The 20416-nt window shown below is 51.5% G+C and overlaps 4 protein-coding genes across 4 annotated transcripts; all 4 read left to right on the top strand.

The window, feature by feature from the left end:
- Positions 1-225: 225 nt before the first annotated feature.
- Positions 226-3074, top strand: mdv1 (WD repeat-containing protein). The gene is made up of 5 exons (XM_040946082.1): positions 226-701; positions 772-1372; positions 1431-1634; positions 1686-2500; positions 2552-3074. The coding sequence occupies exons 1-5, from the start codon at positions 618-620 to the stop codon at positions 2825-2827; spliced, it is 1980 nt and encodes a 659-aa protein (XP_040795265.1). The 5' UTR covers positions 226-617; the 3' UTR covers positions 2828-3074.
- A 942-nt stretch (positions 3075-4016) lies between these two features.
- BO72DRAFT_20580 (uncharacterized protein) lies at positions 4017-6716 on the top strand. Its single transcript, XM_040939618.1, has 2 exons — positions 4017-4082; positions 4185-6716. Exon 2 carries the CDS (start codon positions 4225-4227, stop codon positions 6628-6630), a length of 2406 nt encoding a protein of 801 aa, XP_040795264.1. The 5' UTR covers positions 4017-4082; positions 4185-4224; the 3' UTR covers positions 6631-6716.
- Positions 6717-7504: 788 nt separating this feature from the next.
- BO72DRAFT_473407 (MATE family efflux transporter) lies at positions 7505-9449 on the top strand (the record flags this gene model as incomplete). The annotated part of the gene is made up of 3 exons (XM_040947203.1): positions 7505-7556; positions 7909-8460; positions 8521-9449. 3 exons carry the CDS (start codon positions 7505-7507, stop codon positions 9447-9449), a joined length of 1533 nt encoding a protein of 510 aa, XP_040795263.1.
- Positions 9450-14438: 4989 nt separating this feature from the next.
- On the top strand, positions 14439-19946 carry BO72DRAFT_502098 (kinesin family protein; the record flags this gene model as incomplete). The annotated part of the gene is made up of 4 exons (XM_040949029.1): positions 14439-14598; positions 14744-15067; positions 15122-15297; positions 15357-19946. The coding sequence occupies 4 exons, from the start codon at positions 14439-14441 to the stop codon at positions 19944-19946; spliced, it is 5250 nt and encodes a 1749-aa protein (XP_040795262.1).
- Between the last annotated feature and the right edge of the window lie 470 nt (positions 19947-20416).

Below are 20416 nucleotides of genomic sequence, written 5' to 3'. Positions count from 1 at the left end.
GTAAGGCGCCCTGACAGGGAGGACTAGGTCACTTTTAAATCCGATTTATACATCTATACGTGGTAATTACGGTAATCTAGGTACTGCTAGGCCGACTTCGGGGAGCTGGTACCGTACCATAGGCGGTAGGTAATTTAGGATGATCACAGGTTTGTGGCTGGTGATGCCGTCATGTCATGTGCCTGTTCCTTCTCTTTTCCTTGCCTGCCTTGCCTAAATCTGGAGAGGAAGACTCGCTGATGGTTGGGAAAAGACCTTTGGATATATATGGGGATTCGATGCACTTTTCTTCTGGCGTCATGTCGATTCTCTTCGGTTCTATCGCTCACCTCTCATACTATCACGCACAGCCACCGTCCTCTTCTCCCTTCCTTGGGTGGAGACTGAGCTCGAGCTCTCTCCAGTAAAATACCACCCGAAACACGGTAATTCATCGCGTGCAACTCCGTCCATCCAGAACTTCTTTCCGCAATCTTCAAGGCTTAAAGAAAGCCGACCAACTGCCCGACTGACGACCGCACCCTGCTGAACGACCCTTTCCTTTCCCAACGCTGCAACTCTCGTATGGGCTTGAGTGCCTCAAGCTCTCCTTCGCCCCCCTCGCCGGTGTTGCTGTCATGGACAGGCGCCGTCGTGATGATTCGCCTTCCGGTCTATCAGATATTGTCGAACAGGATGGTCTTCTAGGAACCGGCATCACGGTAGTGTTCTCTTGACGTTGTTGACGGCAGAACAGATCAATACTGACATGGCACTCTATCCGTGGATCAGACTCGTCATATTGAGGCCTTTGGACGGAAAGTCACATCGACTGCTGGGCATTTGATGGGACCGACTTCCGAATCTTCCAACGGCGGCCACTACCACAACGCCATGGTTGACATCCAGCGCGAGCTGCGGCGCCCTGCCGCTCAGCGCAATGTGTTCTCCCTGACCCAAACCACACCTACCGATTTGGTCCGCTCTAAACTGTCTACATCTGAGATCCAATCGCGAGCCATCTCCTCCCTTCCTGATGAGCTTCTCATGAACATACCTGAGGACAGCAGCTCCTACTCGCTCTTCCAAGGATTTCAAGCCTCCCAAGATGATATTGAATATCGAAAGGCCCACCGCCGGCGCTCGTCCAAGAGCAAGAAGCTATTGAAGGATGGGGAGACGCACGCCGCTTTACCTTCCGCGCCCACCGACTTGAGAAAGGAACGAGATCTACTCAGCCGCAGGATGGACCTGATGGGTGTTCGCAAGAATATGTGCAGCTCGGAGATACATGAGATAGACAATAAGATCGCAAACTTGCACAACATGCGCAAGATTGTTCTAGACCGGTTAGCCAGCCTAGAGATGGAGGAAGCCGAACTGGAGCATGAATGTGAGCAGGAATTAGGGTTACCATATGCGATCTGGGCTAGCGGCTGACCAAGGCTTAGTGACGGAGGTTGATAATAAGTTGGAAGATATTGAACAAGACGAAGCAGCTCAAGCGCAGGCTCAGGCCCCGGCAACCCCAAAGTCATCAGCAGCAAACGATGACTCGACCATTTCGGAAGACCCGGCAATGGATGCATCCTTCATGTCTGAGTCTATATACCAAAAGATTCCTTCCCCTAAGAGCGTCAAGCAGAAATCAATAAGTAAGTCTCTCCCTCTACTATGCCGTGGGGGAACACTGGCTGACAAAACAGGGAAACGCTCGATGCCGATTTTACATGAACATTTCAGCCCGGGTTCGGAGATCAAACAAATGACGGCTCATTCCGACATGGTCACTGCGATTGATTTCGACTATCCATTTGGTACTATGATCACCGCGGCGCTGGATGACACCGTGCGGGTTTGGGATCTCAATGTTGGCCGTTGCATTGGATTCCTGGAAGGGCATAATGCTTCGGTGCGCTGTCTTCAGATTGAGGACAACATTGTTGCCACGGGCTCGATGGATGCATCTGTCAAATTATGGGATTTGAGTCGCGCCCGAACGATGACCACTCGCGACAATCGCATCACCCGCCGCGATGATGGAGACGAAGAAACCGTTCCAGCCGACGACGCTTCCGTGGCATCCCATTCCACCACGCTGGAGGACTGCTTCGTCTACTCATTAGACGCTCATGTCGACGAAATTACCGCGCTTCACTTCAAGGGCGACACGCTGATTTCCGGGTCAGCCGACAAGACACTGCGACAGTGGGATCTGGTCAAAGGGCGTTGTGTGCAAACGCTCGATGTATTGTGGGCGGCCGCGCAGGCGTCGTCGCTGGGAGGAGATTCGCAATGGCGCCCCTCAGGACGCCTGCCGGACGCATCGGCAGACTTTGTCGGGGCTGTCCAGTGCTTCGATGCCGCTTTAGCCTGCGGTACGGCAGACGGTATGGTCCGTCTTTGGGATCTGCGCAGTGGACAGGTTCATCGTAGCCTGGTGGGCCACACTGGCCCTGTTACATGCCTACAATTCGACGATGTGCATCTGGTCACTGGAAGTCAAGACCGCAGTATCAGGGTATGTTATTTTGTTTCTGGGCTTGGTTGCTTGGGTGCTAATTGCCTTCAGATATGGGATCTCCGAATGGGATCGATCTATGATGCCTACGCCTATGACAAGCCCATTACCAGCATGATGTTCGATACCAAGCGGATTGTTGCGGCTGCAGGAGAGAACGTTGTGAAGGTCTACGACAAAGCCGATGGCCACCACTGGGATTGCGGCGCCGGAGTCGGCGCCGATGAACAGGGCCCATCGCCTGCAACAGTCGAGCGAGTGCGACTGAAGGATGGCTTCCTAGTTGAAGGCCGCAAAGACGGTATCGTTGCGGCATGGACATGCTGAGATGACTATACATTTCTATGTCATGCAAAACCCTGCCACGCACATGCTAGCACTTGGATGGTTTTGTGTTTTGTGACTGCTTTGAATGCCTCAGCGACTGTATATTATCTTTACGTTTGGCCCAACATAGAAAGGAACCATGGCGTCTTACGGTAGGATCATCCGTTGTAAACTAGTTTCTGACTGATACATGATGCCCTGCTCGTGGTCACTCCACTACCCAATGCTTAAAATTCCTCTTTGTTCATATTCGAAACACGCTTCCTCAATGCCGTATATAAAAATAGCTGAGCAAATAAAGAACGTAGTTTGGGTTTCACGGACACTGTGGTTGTGATGAAGCAACAAAGAGAAGAACCCACCACCACCAAATGGCGTGGGTGGTTTGGTGCTTAGGACCGAGGAACATTGCCACTCTTACACTGCTACGTCTACTTCAAGGTTACAAGTCGATCCTCTTTGCAATCGATAAGTACATACTGGAAATAGTATCGAGTAGTTTGCTTGTGGTCATGATATTCGTTCTGTATACTCAGTGCACTGTAAAGCGCGGACACCGTGGTAACAACCATTCCCGAACAGGCAATTAAGTGTGTACTACCTTCGTATCTGTAATATTGACATCCCTCCTCTATTCCACTTGGTCCAGTTCCCTTCCTCATCGTTGCTCCAACATCTCCTTCGCATCCTTCTTCTATAACGGCACATTCCCAGCCAATTCTGACTTGCGTTACGCGTCTTTTTCATGCGCAAATCATTCCATACCCCAGATATAGGTGCCGCCAACCCCTCAGCAACAGACGTTTAAGCTGTGAACCCGGCGCGTCCTACTGCCTCCGCCGTCTCTGGCCCTTCTTCTCGGATGAGGACAGAACGATCTCCTTGAGGCTGTCCAGGACAAGCCTACTAATCGCTTTCTTTGTGTCGCATGGCAACTCAAAATTTACTTCAATTATATTCAACATAGGTTGTCTCCGAACAAAGGACTCTTTTGTCACTTTGTTCTCACCCACCTTCCTCCGAACCATTTCTCGGGCTTCATTAAGTCGCCCTCGCCGCATCTTCTCAAGCCCAACTCGCATCGTTCACCTTGTGCAGACTTATGACTCAAACTTTCCCTCGGCAAAGATTCCTATCTGTGCTTTGAAACTACTTCTTGTCTTTCCTCTTTCCGGTTCTCGTCGAGGCTGCCTGCGCATTCGTCAACATTTCTTCCGAGGTTGCGGAGAGTTGCATTCAACACGGAATCTACGGGGTGAGTAGAGCGACGCTCTCACTTCTTCGGACCTAATCTCCCACACGGATTTAACCCAACCCCAGTGCACTTCCAGGAAGGAAGCTAATTCTGAATATTAAGAACACAGACATTTCGATACCGTCTTTCGAGATACATCAAGATGCCTCCCAGACGCGGTACCGTCAGGCAGAACGGGTCAACCCCTCGCGCTGAGGGCGCTCTTTCATATTTTCAACACCAATTGATGTCGGACAGTCGAACACAAGCCTTGCCCAACCTTCCTACTAGACAATCATTTGCATATGGCTCGGCTGAAACGCCGCTCCTTCCTCGGCAGCTGGTCCTCAACCCTCACATGGATTTGGTTGAAATGGCCGGCCAGATTGAGAAGGGTATCGAGGATGCGAAAGACCGGGAGCAAAAGGAAAGTGCGTCGACTGCGGATCGTAGTCGCCGACGAAGATCCTCGTCGGCTAATGTGTCACCAATACGAAGAACACGCCGCGAGCCAACTCCTGACCAAACGCAGCTACTCGAATCACTCCGCGATGCGACAAGATCCCCCAGTCCTATCAATGGCTACCACCCAAATGATCAATCTACTGCAACTCCTACCCCTCCGATTCCGCATACTATATCGACAACCTCAAGCCCCGCACTGGACCCTGTCCCAGAATCTCGATATCCCCATGTACCTGCTGATAAGCTATACCCGTCGCCTTTGTTGCGCTCGGGAGTTCCAGCGCATGACGAGCCGCCATTGAGCAGCTCGTCTGGACTTGACAATGAGTCCGTGATATCATACTCGATCGAGCGAGATATTCATGATGACGACTTGCGGCGGACATTGTCCGATGGCAAGAATATAACTGCCCCTCCTCGCCGGGTCTCTGGAATGGCATTCGTCAAAGATGTGTCGACTATTCATGAAGAGGAGGAACCGGACTCAAGACTTTCTCAGTACAAATCATCACCATTAAAATCACCTCCTGTGAAGCCCCTTCACCCGCTGAAATCGGTGGTAGCCCAGAAGGCGCCTTCTCCGGAGAGGTCTCCGTCACCGTCAAAGTCGGCTTCACCTCCGAAATCACCATCACTGGATAGATCGTCATCGCCTTGGAGGTCTCTCTCACTTTCAAAGTCACCTTCACCTGAAAAGTCACCTTCGCCTCTTCGACATTCCTCTCCTCAGAGAGCACCATCGAAGGCCCTGTCGCTCAGAACGTCGCCGCTACCCCAGAAGGCACCAACGCCTAAAAAGTCGTCGCTCCCACCAAAGGTACCAACGCCCGCGAAGTCGCCTTCTCTCTCGCCAGTGTTTGAGGAAGGTGCGTTGGAAACTACACCGGAGCCCGAATGGGAACCACAACCAGAGTTCCTTAGAGAGGACTCCCCTGTCACCCAACCGTCAGCCCCTGCCAAAACTGACATTCCTCACTTTCACACGGACGGGGCATCTGCTAGGGAGCAGCCAGCGCTCATCCGGCCATCGCTTTTCAATGAATGGCCTGATATCGGACATTCTACGCGTGAAAAACTATCCGCTGTTGGTCGAATCATTGCGCTGTTGGCAATGGCGATAATGGTCCTGACTAGTTCTAACTACCTGGGCGGAATGATTCCATTCGGTCAACCTCGGTACTATGGACCATTGAACGGAACAGGCCTAGATGCGATCAGCAGTCTCAGCGCACAGATGTCCAAACTAGGTTCACAAGTATCAACTCTATCGAGGGACATCAAAACAGTCAAAGCCGACATTCGAGCACAGCCGACAAAAGGTGTATCCACTGGGACACTTCTTGGCACGTACATTCCGAAAACTAATTTTCTAGCTGTACCACTTGGGATTATAATTGACCCGCACAAAACGAGTCCAACTGTGACGCAGCAGATCGGTTTCAGGAGAAAAGTTTACAGTTTCTTCCTGGAAGAGAATTTTCGCCGCCCGCAACCCCCGTTGTCCGTCGCGACAGCATGGGAAGATATTGGAGACTGCTGGTGCAGCGTCCTGCGCGACGGGATGACACAAGTTGGTGTTCTTCTTGGCTACCGGATCGTCCCTGAAGAAATCGTTGTCGAGCACGTTCCCAAAGCAGCGGCGCTGAACCCTGGACTTGCTCCCCGAGATATGGAGCTCTGGGTCCGGTTCCGCCGTGTTAAGAACGACACCTTGGTTTATCCTGAACAGTCGTGGGGTGAATACCTCAAGGCCCAAGCCAAACTGACGCCTCGCCCCAATAATCCTGCCGGGCAGGACGACTTGTTCAATGATGAGCGTTTCGTCTTGCATGAGCCCGTAATGCATGCACTCAAGCTGGCCTATCCCGGCGAATCGGAAGAAGCCTACTGGGGCCAGTATGATGAGCGGCTCGGACCAGCTTTCTATCGTGTTGGAAGATGGACTTATGACATCAACTCGGACCAGCATGCGCAACGTTTCATCCTTGATGCTGTGATTGATGACCCAGAGATCCGCGTGGACAAGGTCGTTATACGTGCGAAGAACAATTGGGGGGCCGATAACACATGTATTTATCGGGTGAAGTTGTTCGGCAAAAAGTAGTCCGCTATGCTACTTTCTACCTTTTTCTTCTCGTCTCCTTCCCGTCACTGGTACTTCCACCTCTCTTCTTCCTTCAGTGACATTTTATCGTTATGTGTCTCCATTCCTGCAGGCGTTCTCTTTCATCATGCATGGACACGACCAATAGACTGAAGCGCATTTGGGACAGAATCAGCTGGGGTCCTGATTTTTGGGTTTATGTTTTCTTTGATAAGGTGCAAATGGCGTCATTCTTCCTTTTCCTTTGAGCTCAGGGTTGGTCGATTCCAAGCGAGCTGTTTGCAGTAGATACCATCCGGCGAAGTCATGCATATCATTTGAGCTGATTGTTGTTGTTCTTACATAGCCACTTACCAGTTGATTTTCTTTCAAATCGATAGACCAGTATGCTAGTATTTTTTCGACTATATGCAAGATAATCTTCCGCTCAAAGTCATTCTCAGTGTCGATCACTTGTCTTGCTAGGTTGTTTACCGAAAGTGCAAGCTGTTCCTGACAACCCCCTTACTATCTGAAATTATAGCGTATCCCAGCCAGCAGGACAGTTTTTGAAATTGGTCCTAAGTCCCGCTGCAGCCACGCAATTTCGTGACTCTAGGACAGTGACAACACGGGACAGGAGAGAGCATGTGAGGGTAAGGTTAGTGGAGCTACTGCCTATCGGCTTCCATCTCGATCTCTCGATCTCTCGGTCCTTCATTTCCGGATTTTAAGCTATCATCTCTTTGAGATACTACCTAGCTCTCGATCCTCGGGAGTTTTAGTTTGCGTCCTCGTTTCGTCTACATGCCCGCGTCAAGTAACAGACATATTGGGGATCTGCCATGCCTGTGCCTTCTATTTTGCTCTCGACAATTTAGCTCGTCTGGCCGATATGGGCAAGGCTCTGGGAACAGGTCCAGTTGGAGGGGTTATTGCTGCATCACGTACATCCCTTGCTTCTGGCTTCTCAGGCGACCTTGAGGATGAGATGGACGGCCGACCTCGTCGCTGCCTGCCTTGAGCAACGTATCACTTGGGTTATACCTGGCAGTGACTGAGATCTACGCTTTGATATCAAGAAAATAAGGTTAACGAGGTTACACGGCTCGTGTAGGCCATCCATCTAGTCAGTCCTTCCGAGATCTCTAGAAGGGTCTTATATACTGGCGGCACCACCACTGTATGCGATGTCTGGAAAGCACCAACATTATTCTCCTTCGACGAAGCGTCAACAATCGAGCATGTGCAGCGCTTCCAAAGCATCATCCGGCAGGCACGAACACCGCTTCCGTGAAGCTTGTCCGCAGCCCGACGAGACGTCTGTTCTGCTCCCGAACCCTCCCACCGCATGCCCCTCCCACAAGCAGGACGGACGGTATGTCCTCCCGACCTTCCTCGGCGAGGTCTTCCAACTGGCGAGAGACTCCATCCCCGTGATCCTTGCCTACGCTCTCCAGAACAGCCTGCAGGCGACCTCGATCCTGATCGTGGGACGCACGTCGCCCGAGGATCTCGCCACGGCGGCTTTCTCGTTCATGTTCGCCGCGGTCACCGGGTGGATGATCGCGCTCGGGGGCACGACGGCGCTGGATACGCTGGCGTCGTCGACGTTCACCGCGAGCGCGAACAAACACGATCTGGGGGTCCTGTTGCAGCGCGGATTCCTCGTGCTCGGCCTGTTCTACCTCCCGGTTGCGGGGCTGTGGGCTTGCGCGGAGCCCGTCTTTCTCCTGCTGGGGCAGCAGCCCCAGCTGTCGAGGGATAGTGCCCGGTTCTTGACTTGCTTGATTCCCGGGGGGCTGGGGTATATCTATTTTGAGTTGATGAAGAAGTATCTTCAGGCGCAAGGTTGTGTGGAACTCTTATTGTTACGTACAAAGGGATATGGAGGTTAACCTGTGTGAGTAGGCTTGATGCGTCCGGGAACCTATGTCCTGTTGATCACGGTTCCGTGCAATCTCTGCCTCAACCTTTTCTGCTCTTCCACGCTTCGTCTGGGGCTGTTGGGCGCCCCAATCGCCACGGGCGTCTCGTACTGGGTGTCTTTCGGGCTTCTGGTCCTGTATACCCGGTACGTTGCGGGGGCCGAATGCTGGGGCGGCTGGTCGCGCTTGGCCCTCCGCAACCTGGGGACGTTTGCGCGCTTGGCCCTCCTGGGAGTCGTGCAGGTGGGCACGGAGTGGTGGGCTTTCGAGATTGTGGCCCTGGCCGCTGGTCGACTCGGGACTATCCCCCTGGCCGCGCAAAGTGTCATCATGACCGCGGACCAGATCCTCAACACCATCCCCTTCGGGGTCGGTGTCGCCGCCTCTGCGCGAATCGGGAATCTGTTGGGCTCGCGAGATGCCGCGGGAGCGTCCCGGGCAGCCAACGCAGCCGCTTGTCTGAGCATGGTGCTGGGAGGGATGGTGCTGGTGGTGCTGATAGGCACTCGTCACGACTTCGCCAAGATAGCCAGCTCCGATGCACGGGTGGTGGCGCTTACGGCCGACGTCCTGCCGTGGGTGGCGCTGTTTCAGATCGCAGATGGTCTGAATGGGAGCTGTGGGGGCAGTCTTCGGGGCATGGGGCGACAGCATGTGGGCGTGTTGGTCAATCTGGTCAGCTATTATGGTGGTGCGCTACCATTGGGGATCTGGTTGGCCTTCCATGGCTGGGGGATTCAGGGTCTCTGGGTTGGGCAATGCGTTGCTTTGTATCTGGTTGGTGCGCTGGAGTGGACGATTGTGGCTCTGAGTGACTGGGACAGGGAGGTCGATAAGGCATTCCTGCGGATTGATGCTGATAAACAAGGAGACTGTCAGGCAGTTGCTGAGGGTATTGCTGTGGATGTGTGATCTGACTGGAGGTGCATTTGGATGAGGTATGAGGTTGGGCTCCTATCCTGCTATCTCTGGGGAGAAGTTCAAGATCAGCTTGCCCTATCCTCTAATTCGGAGTTTAACTACTTGAGAACCATCAAATACTTTGATAAAAAGCATCATCGAGGCTGCCAACAAACCAGAAGGGTCCGATGTCGAGGAGGATTGTAGAGGCAGAGCCAAGTTCGAACGATCACTCGTGCATGAGACGAATGCAGGACGGATCTGGACTGGAGGCAAACTTTGTTCTCATTTCAGATGCGGTATGATCTCTTGAGTCTTGAGCTTGGGTGTAGGCAAATCAACATTTAGGTACTCAGACTTGAGAAGAAGTGTATGTTTGGGTCAGGTCGACGAGGATGTAGGCCCGGGCCCATATGACGAGCTTCCTCTTCCGGCCGCCTTCCACACTTTCCAAGTTTACTTACTATACCATTCCTTCCCAGGCTCCAGTAATCCCACCACGACAGACTGCAGTCTCTTTCGAGTAGATCATCTACATTCGCGAAAGAATGTACACCTCCACTTCGACATGTCGTTTCTACGGTTCATAGAACGAACAAGCGGGTGACCCACCCCATAAGACGGATAGCAATGTATCACATCGCCCCCTTGCATACAAGGGCAAAACGCCACATATGACGACAATAGATAAGATGGGAGATCATCCACTGCTGGATCGGAAGACGTCAGGTCAGGTCCAGGTCCAGGCTCAGCGAACGCCCCGACGACGATCGCAGGAGGATTTTCTTTTTGTCATGAATGACAGGCAGATTTGATCTGACGATGTGGCTGCATACTTCACTTCCTAGACTTTTTGCGCGATCAGTCCAACGGTCAATAGTCGTCGCAAGGTGCAGGATTGGGCGAGAGGGTGTTGTATCTTTGCCTCTGGCTGCTCCCCGCAAGGTTCTCACTCGTAGATTCTGAGGAGGTTCATATGTTATGCATCCTTGCATGGAGTTTATGTTTAGAGACCTGGGTGAAAGGAAGATTGGGCCCGCCCTTGCTGCCGGTCGTCCCGTCCGCGGTGGATGGTTGATATGCGCAGGGAGGCTGCGGATTCGCGGGAAGGGAGTATAACACTTTTTTGGGGGTGGATGGGATCTATAGGTCGAGATTCATCCTTGCAGGTTGGATCGGTCGAGAGGAGGCTAAGTTCGATATGTGTAGTTGAACTGTTGGAGAGGTGAGGGTCTAGATCTCGGATGATGGGGATATTTGCGTTTGAATGGAGTGCTGTAACCGATCGGCCCGTGCGACATCCATACACCTGTCGCACAGGCGTATGGATCGGTTGCCAGCCTGTGACTTTGTTGTAGTTCATGTTGGTGGTATGTGAGCGTTCGTCGGCATTGTCAATGGATCGGCTACTAGATAGAGGTGGAGTTGGCACTGTTGCTGAAACGCAAGCGCCACCCCGGTCTGGAGCCCAGGCTGGCAGGAACCCATGGAACATACCCATCTCACTGACACGTGTGGATATGCTTCCCCCCCTCTCCAGATCCGGAGACAATCTTTTCCCATAGTGGTGTTCTGGGCCATTGCCGGACTGGTCGAAGATCGGCCGGCTTGGGCAGATAAAGAGGAGGTTCGCGGAGAAGGTTCAGGGGGGGGGCAAGTCAAACTCAAGCGAGATTTGGACAGCACTAAGGTAGATAGCCGAGGGCTGTCACTAATCGCTGCGAATGGAAATGTGCCAAAGAACATGCATTTGTCGGTGATTTTCTATCAAAAATAAGCAATTTCGAGATATGTCTGGGCCACGGCTACGGGAGGAGAAATGCAAAGCGGATCTTGCGAAGGCTTGGTTCGCCTTGGTTGGGCTGAGGCTGGGGTCACTCCTCAGTATTTGCCTCCCCCCTTCAAGATCGCAATATCTGAAAGGGTGCCCGTGCTGATAACCTGGCAGGGCTTGGGGGGCTTAACGGTCAACGGTTGGATCGAAGTGGTCCTAATTTTGGATCAAGGGTCGGTCGCCTTTTCGTCTTCTCAGTCCCTTGGTTCCTTGATTCTATCTCGACTCGTACGGGTAGTTTGTTCTTGTTGTTGGGGAAGTGTGCATTTGAACAGGAGAGTCCCAGCTATCCAGCTACCTAGTACCATACACGTGACATTTCACACATTAATTACCTCCTTTCTCTGCCCAAGTAACTTATCTAGTTAATTTAATCCTGCTTATGAATCCCTAACAGTCCCCTAATAATTGTTTCAATATTGCGACTGAGTTGGGTCTCTAAGAGCAGAGGATATTTGGTCATGCAACCAGGGGTTATCTAGCCAGTCATCGATCGCAGAGAGAACAGAATAGATTACTACTTAGTCGATACATAAGTGGGGAGGAACTAATGCAACCCCCATGATCCATGCTCCAGTTCGCCTTTCCACGTTCGACTGTTTCTCGAATTGAGTCGGGGTTTCGACTTGGTGGGCCATGCCCTGGTCAATCAATGTGGATTGCTCTCATTGAGCCGTCGCAATCAATTCTCAGCTAATAGACGACTGGCATTCCGCGTGGCTGCAGTCAAGTTTGACCGCTGTGTCCCATCTAGGACGAAGGACTCAAAAGGTAATTAAGAGAGACTTTCAAGGCTTGTAAGTTCATTTTGCTAAGATGACGCCGACGATGCCGCAATCCACTGGGCCTGTTCATGGACTTCATTGACTGCCTAGCCTCATAGCCGCGGCTAACTTACTGTCCCACTTGCCGGTTGACAGCTTTGCTCCAATCAGGCATGGATTGTCCCTCGTTGTGCTTCATCATGGCACCATATGTAATGGAGAGACTGACCCGCAATCGTAGAGCAGCGGCCTTCAGATGCGCCAGTCGACGTCAAGCGTCTTCCTTTACATGATTAGAGTGTATGTGCGTGCTGGGCGGCCATGCCCGTGCAATTTTAATTCGGCCTAGATAGGCACAGGAGCCTCTAGTCGGCCGTCGCTCTTCATTTCTGCTTGATTAGTGGCTGGCCGTGGGTTGCGCGTAAGAAACAAAACAAATCTGCTGTCAGTACCCGGTTGCCGTGTGGTTCCTGAGTTCGCAGGGCCAGCGTGTTTCAGCACCCAGTGGACTCCAGTAGTTTATTCTTAGAGTCGAAGTTTGACACTGGACTGACATGGTGTGACAGGAGCATGCAAGTTGTCGATAGCGAGATTGGATAAGGTTGTTTACACTGGCAGCTGAACTGGCTTCTAAGGTGTCTTCCCGTCCATCCTTTTCCTTGCGTCGAGGAATTATGGTTCTGCTTGGGCGCAGAAAGAGAAAGTCAGTGATCTGTGTCGGTCTGTCTCTGCGTGCGTCGAAAATTGGGGGGTGTACGTGGAAGGCAGCGATGGTCGTCGTACTTTCATCGCATTCTAAAACCTGAAACATCAAGCAAGACCGGAACAAGAACGATTGGGTCGGACACATTGAAGGCTCCATCGCAACTCACAGTTATCCATCTGTTAAGACCGGGCTGTCGGGTGCCTGGATGGATTTCCATCCGCCGCGAACCGTGGAACTGCGGTTGCCGGCAATCCGGCACATGTAAAGTATTGATTGTAATGGATGGATTGGGAAGAGTCTCTGGACTGGTCTGAACTATCCCGGAAAAAAAAAAGAGTATATGAGATGTGCTTTGTACTGTACTGCACTGTCGACATCATCAACGTTGGTATGATAGATTGATAGACCGAAGCGATAGACCGATAGACACCTGCAAAAATGAAGATAGTCCCGGGTTTCCCAACGTTCTGGACCTCGACTGGTGTGGGTTTGTCTCCCCCTGGCCTCGTAACTTTAGAGCTAGTACTCATGGAGTGTTGAGCGACCGTACCTGACGAAAAAAAAAGGTCCGAGTGCATTAATGCCATCACCATCATTATCATCATCATCATCATCGTTCATTCAGCAGGTTACAACAGCAACGACAGCAACAACAACAATAACAACTTGACGGGTATCCAACATTCCAAAGGAGAAAGAGGTCAGAATTTCATCAGTCATCGAGTTTTCGATCTGTTTTCTCATTCTTCTCTGGCTTCCTCTGCTCTCTTCTCTCTATTTTTACCTTTGTCTCTTTTCTAGACTGTTTCAACATCAATCATGGTTCACGGTTCATGAAAATGAACCCTCTGAGTTAGTATACCCAGTAGTGTACTACTAACCTCCTTTTTGAATTTAGTGACGATTCCTGACTCTTTACCCTTCACGCACTCCACTTTCTTACTCGGTCCAACCCCCCCCCCCTCCCCTCCCTCACACTCCCAGTCTCCAGTCTCTCCGTCCTCCCCAGCCCCAATTCGCTTCAACCTTGATGCCACCAATTAACTTTACCGGTCATTCAGGAGTGTTTCCGCTCCGAGTGTTGCTACATCTTTTCCTTCCTGGGTGTCCTTTGGCACCCTAGGAGTTTGCCTTCTTCTTCTTCCTTTTCTTCTTCACTGCAGCTTCAAACCTGTCACTCCTTGTCTGACCTCCTTCTTCTTCTTCTCCTCCTCCCCTCCTGCTCTTCCACACCCCCTCCCTCCACCCTCCCGCAAAAGCAGTCTGCTTCTTTCGGAACAGCCACACTATATGCGCTCGGGCTGGAAATAGTGACCGCAATCATTCCTTTGCATTTGTTTGTTCCCTCACTTCCTTTATTCCTACTGCAGCCCCCCCCCCGGTTGGAATTGGCTGTCTCATTTTTCCCTCCTACCGCCGATTGAGATTTTCTGACTGTGTATATCCCGTGAAATAGGTATTTGTTGTTGCAGCAGTCTTGCAAAGAGAGGACTTGTTAATGTCGCAGATTGTCGCCGGCCGCCAACACGCGATTCCTCTCCGAAATAATAATTAATTACCCCCCTCCCAGACCTCAACAACCAGCGAATCACCGCCGATGACGCTTCTGTCCGTTCCATGACCGACTAGTAACACTTTATCACACACCCTCGATTTGTCTGCCCGACCGACCACATTAACATCCTCTTATAAAGGCCATGACGGGCACGCCGCCAGGATCGCCGTCAAGTGCGCCCCAACGAGCATTTGGCACCATCATGCGTACTCAAAGAAGCAACAGTCGCCTCAGTACTAGCAGTAAACATGGTGGAGGAAGTCGAGCTTCGGATGAAGATGGAAAAACGGCTGTCAAAGTTGGTGCGTTCATCTGCCCTCCCTTATGCAGCCTATGGGTCTGTTGGCCGAGCTGCGATCGCTGTGGCATATCGGAATGATCGCATCCAAGCAGCGAACTCCAGGATGCGTTTCCGCGCTCGTGTTCTGCATGCTGACGCGAATATAGCCGTCCGTGTCCGACCTGCTTTAAAACCAGACGACCCCAACTATGAACTGGTTCCACAACGCTTCCAGCGGCCCATGGTTCATGTCATCAACCCGACTAGTCTTGCAGTAGATGTTCCTCAGGGCCGCAAGCTCTTCGTTTTCGATCGCGTGTTCTCCGAGGCGGTTGATCAGGACGGGATCTGGGAATATCTAAGCGACAGTGTGACTTCTTTCTTGCAGGGTTACAATGTCTCCATCCTGGCATACGGACAGTCGGGCGCGGGAAAGTCTTACACCATGGGAACCTCGGGACCTACTGAACAACACGACCCGAAATCTATGGGTGAGTATCACATGCTTTGGCAATGTACGGTGCGGTGAATACTGACATGTTCAGGAATCATTCCTCGTGCCGCGCAACTTCTTTTTGAGAAACTAGACGGCCCGCCCAAGCATAACCGTCACAGTTCATCCGGTCTTCGCACCCCAGCTCGTTACTCGGTCGGATCCACTTCTAGTTTTGGAAAAGCGAGCGTCGAGAAAAATTGGCAGCTTAAGGCCTCTTACGTGGAAGTAAGAGCCTCAGTCATCCTATCAGTAGTTGAATCGCCCCCACTGACTGACTTGCTCAGATCTATAATGAGCAATTGAGAGATTTGCTCCTCCCTGACAATACGCCCTTCAGTGATCGCAGCGCGGTCACTATCCGTGAGGATACCAAAGGCCGGATTATCCTCACTGGTTTACACCAGGTGAATATCAATTCGGTGGAAGATTTGATGGGCGCCTTGAGCTTCGGATCCTCGATTCGACAGACTGACTCGACTGCCATCAATGCAAAATCCTCGCGTTCGCACGCCGTATTCAGCTTGAATCTGGTTCAGCGGAAATCTTCGAACGGAATCGTGTCACCTAAAGACAAACGAATGTCCATGCCGGTAGATATGACACCTGGATCGGATCACACCATCACAGTTGATAGCAAGCTTCACTTTGTTGATCTGGCAGGAAGTGAGAGGTTGAAGAACACCGGAGCATCGGGTGAACGGGCTAGGGAAGGTATCTCGATCAATGCCGGGCTTGCTGCACTCGGCAAAGTTATCTCTCAGCTTTCGTCTCGCCAAGCGGGCTCACACGTTTCTTACCGCGATTCAAAACTTACCCGGCTGCTCCAGGACTCGCTCGGTGGAAATGCTTATACATACATGATTGCCTGCGTGACTCCCCCAGAATTCCACCTGAGTGAAACGCTCAACACCGTCCAGTACGCGCAGCGAGCTAGAGCAATTCAGAGCAAACCGCGCATCCAACAGGTCAACGATGATTCTGACAAGCATGCGGTTATTGAGCGACTGAAGGCGGAGGTGGCATTTTTGCGTCAACAGTTACGTAATGCAGAAGAGGCGGACCGGCGAAGCGTCGCCCCAGCTGAACGAACGGAGCGCCAGAATGAGAGAGAAATTGAACTTCAAAACCATCTGCTGGATGTTCAAGAGAGCTACAATGCGCTCAGCCAACGCCATGCCAAGCTTATCTCAGAGCTGGCCCGGGATTCTGAAAGGGGCGCTGAAACAGATCCAAACGACATTGCTGGTGTTGTCGGCAAAAGCTCAGTGGAGAGACTCAAGAGGTCTCAATCATTCGCAGAGTCTATTGAGCAGGTTGTTCTCGAATACGAGAAAACTATACAAAGCCTTGAAACCTCTTTGTCGAACACCCGGTCTTCTCTCTCCACGACGGAAAGCACTCTCCTTGAACGCGAGACTAAATGTGCATATGTCGAGACTGTTAACTCACAATTACAGTCCCGCATTCAGAAACTTTTAGATCGTGAGGGTAGCACGGAAGCGTATCTGCACGAACTGGAATCGAAGCTCGATGGACAATCGTCTGGCGAAGAGAAGCAGGAGGCCATGGTGTCAGAGTTGCGCAAAGAGCTCAGCCGTGCTCGTGAAAGTGAAGCCAACTGTGAGGAATACATTTCCACCCTGGAGGAGCGCTTGGCTGAGGCGGATCAAGACATGGAGCTGATGCAGAGAGAGCTGGAGCGACTCGAGCACGTTGTCGAGCGCCAGAGAAGCTTAGGGAAGCTAGATAATCTTCTTTATGAGCTCGATCATGTTCAACAAAACGGCACTCAGAAGGAGGACGAGCTCAGTGATGAGTTTGAGCACGTTTCCAGTATTCCTACCAAGGGCGCCTACAACCCTCGCTTGCGCGCAACTTCGCTTGATGTATTGACTGAAGCTGCCGAGACCGCTATTCCGGAATCCGATGAAGAACTGAGCGAATCGGTGCCTACACTTGCGGACGAGACTCAAGTCGATACGCAGTCGGTCGCTGAAGAAGACGAGCGCGACTTGAAGACCTTAGAAAATGCAACAAACCACCTTCAACCTGAAGCTGCGGATGCGCAAAGCCGGTCTCCCAGCCCTACTCAGTCGAAGGTTGTTGCCGACAAACTTGAAACGGTAACACAAGAGCTTTTCGACTTGCGCTTGCAGCACGAGACCACTCTTAATGACTATGAATTACTCGAGTCTAAGTACGAGGCTGCCATGAAGGCCCTTGCTGAGCTTCAACAGGATGCTGCAGATGAAGCACGCCATCCCGGATCGGACCTACGGAACCTTCTATCACCCACTGCGTCTTCACGTCCGGTATCTTTTTTAGACGATGCGAAGATCCCCGAGTCGAAAGTTGGAACACAACGTTCCTTCTCGCAATCACTCTCATCGGAGTTATCCTTGGCCGGGGAGCCTGCTGCTTCGCACGAACCGTCTAATACAAACGAGCAATTGACTGAGCAGGAGGTCCCAAACAGTGCTCGTATCTCTGAGGTCGATGAAGCCAGAGCTCAGGAGGTTGAGCAGATGCGTCGTCTGCTCTCTGAGCACCAAGAAGGTGTTAGCATCATGACGCAGAAGTATGCACAGCTGCAGGCTGAACATGAACAAACACTCAGCCTCATTGACACTCTCAAGGCCGAACTGCAGAAACCCAAGTCGTCATCGCCGCCAACAACACCGGGCTTCAAGTCCCCTGTGATCAGACGTAAGACAAGCCAGAGCCTGATTGGCAGTGTTGATCGTGCACAGAGATCTCTGGCCGCGCTACGTAACATTGCATCTGAGGAATTCGAGTCTCGTCCTGATACCATGCAAAACTTTGAGGTGCACCTCGATTCTGCTATGCACGAACTGTATAATCGCATGGAGCGTATCCAGGCGCTCGAAGCTGAAAATCAAAGTGTCAAGAAGGAGATGGAAATGAAGTCCACGATCATCTCCGGACTCACTCGAGAGAGATCTAGCTTACAGGGCGGTGCATCTCAGGTGGACATGGGTCTCGTGTCTCAGCTGCGTGATCAGGTGGTTCAACAAGAGAATATTATCACTGAAATGAGAGAAGCGCACGAGGCTAGGGAGAAGTTGCTGCTGTCTGAAATTGAAGAGCTCAAGGGTCTCCTCAAAACTCAAGAAGAAGCCGCTAAGGCTTACGATGCCGGTGCCGAGGAACAAGATCGGAAGATCAATTCCTTGAACGGCGAACTCTTCGAGTGGAAGAACAAACATCAAAATGCTGTTCAATCTCTGCAGTCATCGGAAGAGCAGCTTAGTGCAACTTTAGCAGAACTTGATACTGCTCTGGCTTCTTTGGACGCAATGCGTACCGAGCAAGCTGCTGCAGGTGAAGCATCCGCTTCCAAAGAGGCTGCTGCAAGAGAGCTGGAAAGCGAAAGAGCGCAACAAGAAGAAACTGTCAGTAAGCTAAAACGGGTTATCGAGGAACACCAATCTACAGCTACCATCAACCTTGAGAAGATTGCGTCGCTAGAGAAATCATATGGCGAAGCCCAGCAGCAGTTGACAGACCTCCAGACCGCTAAGGATAACGATGGCAATGAGGCAGAGATGCATCAGTCCCGCATGGCTGAATTGGAGAAAGAGATTGAGACCCACAGATCACTCTCTGAGACTTACAAGAAGGATCTTGAGTCTCTGCACGAGACTCACAGACGAGAGAAGGAGGAGTTGGAGTCTCGCGCAAGAGCCGCCATGCAGGCCGAGTATGAGACACGTTTCACGGATATGAACGGCGACCATGAGCAAGCCATGGAAAAACTGAGATCTGAGATCATGGCATCACGCGACGAATTGACGACCTTGATGCAATCGGTTTCGCGATTGTTGAACTCCGATGTTACGGCTGACAACCTCGCGGAGCAGATTCAGGATGTTTTGATGCAAAAGCAGCACTTTTCTGACAAATACGCGGAGCTTATGGATTCGAATGATGATTTGCGCAAGCAATTAGACGACAAGAGCAGCGAAGCTGGTCGTCTCGACGAGCTTACTCGAACTAACGCGGCTAAAGACGCCAAGGTAAATGAGCTTGCTCTGCTGGTAGCCACTTTGGAGGATACTCTTCTGCAGAAGGAAGAACAGGTGAAGAAAAAGGAGGCGCTTCTTGCAGAAGTTCAAGAAGAAAAGGAGCGGAGTGTCCGTCTTGTTGAGGAGCTCGAGGAGCAGATCACAAACAGCTTCGATCAACACAACAACCGCCTTTCCGTGATCCAACAAGAGCGCGACCAAGCTCTGGAGGATGCCAAGGTCAAGATTGCTACTTACGAGACGGAGATTGAAACTTACCGTTTGCGGATTGAGCAACTTGAGCTCCAACTCAAGAATCACGATAGCTCTCACGATCGCAGCAGCTCGATCACATCTAACCTTCGCAAGAGCTCCTCGGCAGCCTCCCTTCCTTCTCCACCTCCAGCAATTCCTCTGCCACCACTTCCCAACATCGCAGCCGCAACCAACGGAACTGGCAGTATCTCTCCACCAAGCTCGCGGCATACCAGCAAAGAGTTGGTCAGCACGCAAATTGTTGAAGACCAAGAGGCGCGCATTCGTACCATTGAGAAGCACTTGAACGCCGAAAAACAACTTACGGCCACGTTGGAAGAAGCTCTTGGCGATCTAGAAGCCCAGAGTAACAAGGTCAAGACCGATTGCGACAGTTGGAAGAAGAAGGCCTGGCAACTGGAGGAGGAGCTCACGACTTTGCGTAAGGAGCGCACCTCACAGCGTCTTTCTCTTCAAGCTGTTGAGGAGGAGAGAAACGCTCGGCGGGAGGCGGAAGCCGCCAGAGCGCAGCTTGAAGAGCGCATGAATGCCCTCAACAAGAAGAAAAAGAAGAGCACGCTCAATTGCTTCTGAATAAAGTACTCATTTTTGTGGGAGGTTCTCTGTTTGCTTGCTTATCCTTATCCTTGCACCCCTGCCAGATACGAATTTAGCCTTCTACTGTACCATGATGAATTCCACGTCGACTCCCTCTGATTTTGGACATGGTCGATACTCTTTTCGCTTCCTCTCTGTGTATTCCACACCTCACTACCTTTGTGTTGTTTTTGCGCGACTTTCTTCCTTTTCATTCACCTTGTGTTTTATGAATTTCACCTTATGACCTTGACCTGTATGGCCTGTTATTGTACATTTCTCGACTACCCTGTCATTACACCTTACACATGCATCGAGTGAGCATGTTGGTTTAGTTGTCTAGCATAGCTGTTCATAGCGAAATGAGCTAGAAATTATAGATCTTGCGGTTCTGACTTCACCTTCTCGATCCACAATAGCCTGCAAGGTGTAAGTGCATGCATGGCTGAAATGGCCATGCAGCGAAA

The sequence above is a fragment of the Aspergillus fijiensis genome (genome assembly GCF_003184825.1).
Source record: "Aspergillus fijiensis CBS 313.89 unplaced genomic scaffold BO72scaffold_108, whole genome shotgun sequence".
NCBI lineage: Eukaryota > Fungi > Ascomycota > Eurotiomycetes > Eurotiales > Aspergillaceae > Aspergillus > Aspergillus fijiensis.
Note: the sequence above shows the minus strand (reverse complement) of the source record. Positions and strands in the feature narration are given on the sequence as shown.

What these genes read in the sequence shown, in the direction of transcription:
- mdv1 (XM_040946082.1), top strand. Translation starts at nt 618, where the DNA reads ATGGACAGGCGCCGTCGTGATGATTCGCCTTCCGGTCTATCAGATATT. An exon ending in AGCCGAACTGGAGCATGAAT is followed by an intron (nt 1,373 to 1,430) that starts GTGAGCAGGAAT and finishes ACCAAGGCTTAG; the next exon opens with TGACGGAGGTTGATAATAAG. An exon ending in GTCAAGACCGCAGTATCAGG is followed by an intron (nt 2,501 to 2,551) that starts GTATGTTATTTT and finishes AATTGCCTTCAG; the next exon opens with ATATGGGATCTCCGAATGGG.
- BO72DRAFT_20580 (XM_040939618.1), top strand. Translation starts at nt 4,225, where the DNA reads ATGCCTCCCAGACGCGGTACCGTCAGGCAGAACGGGTCAACCCCTCGC.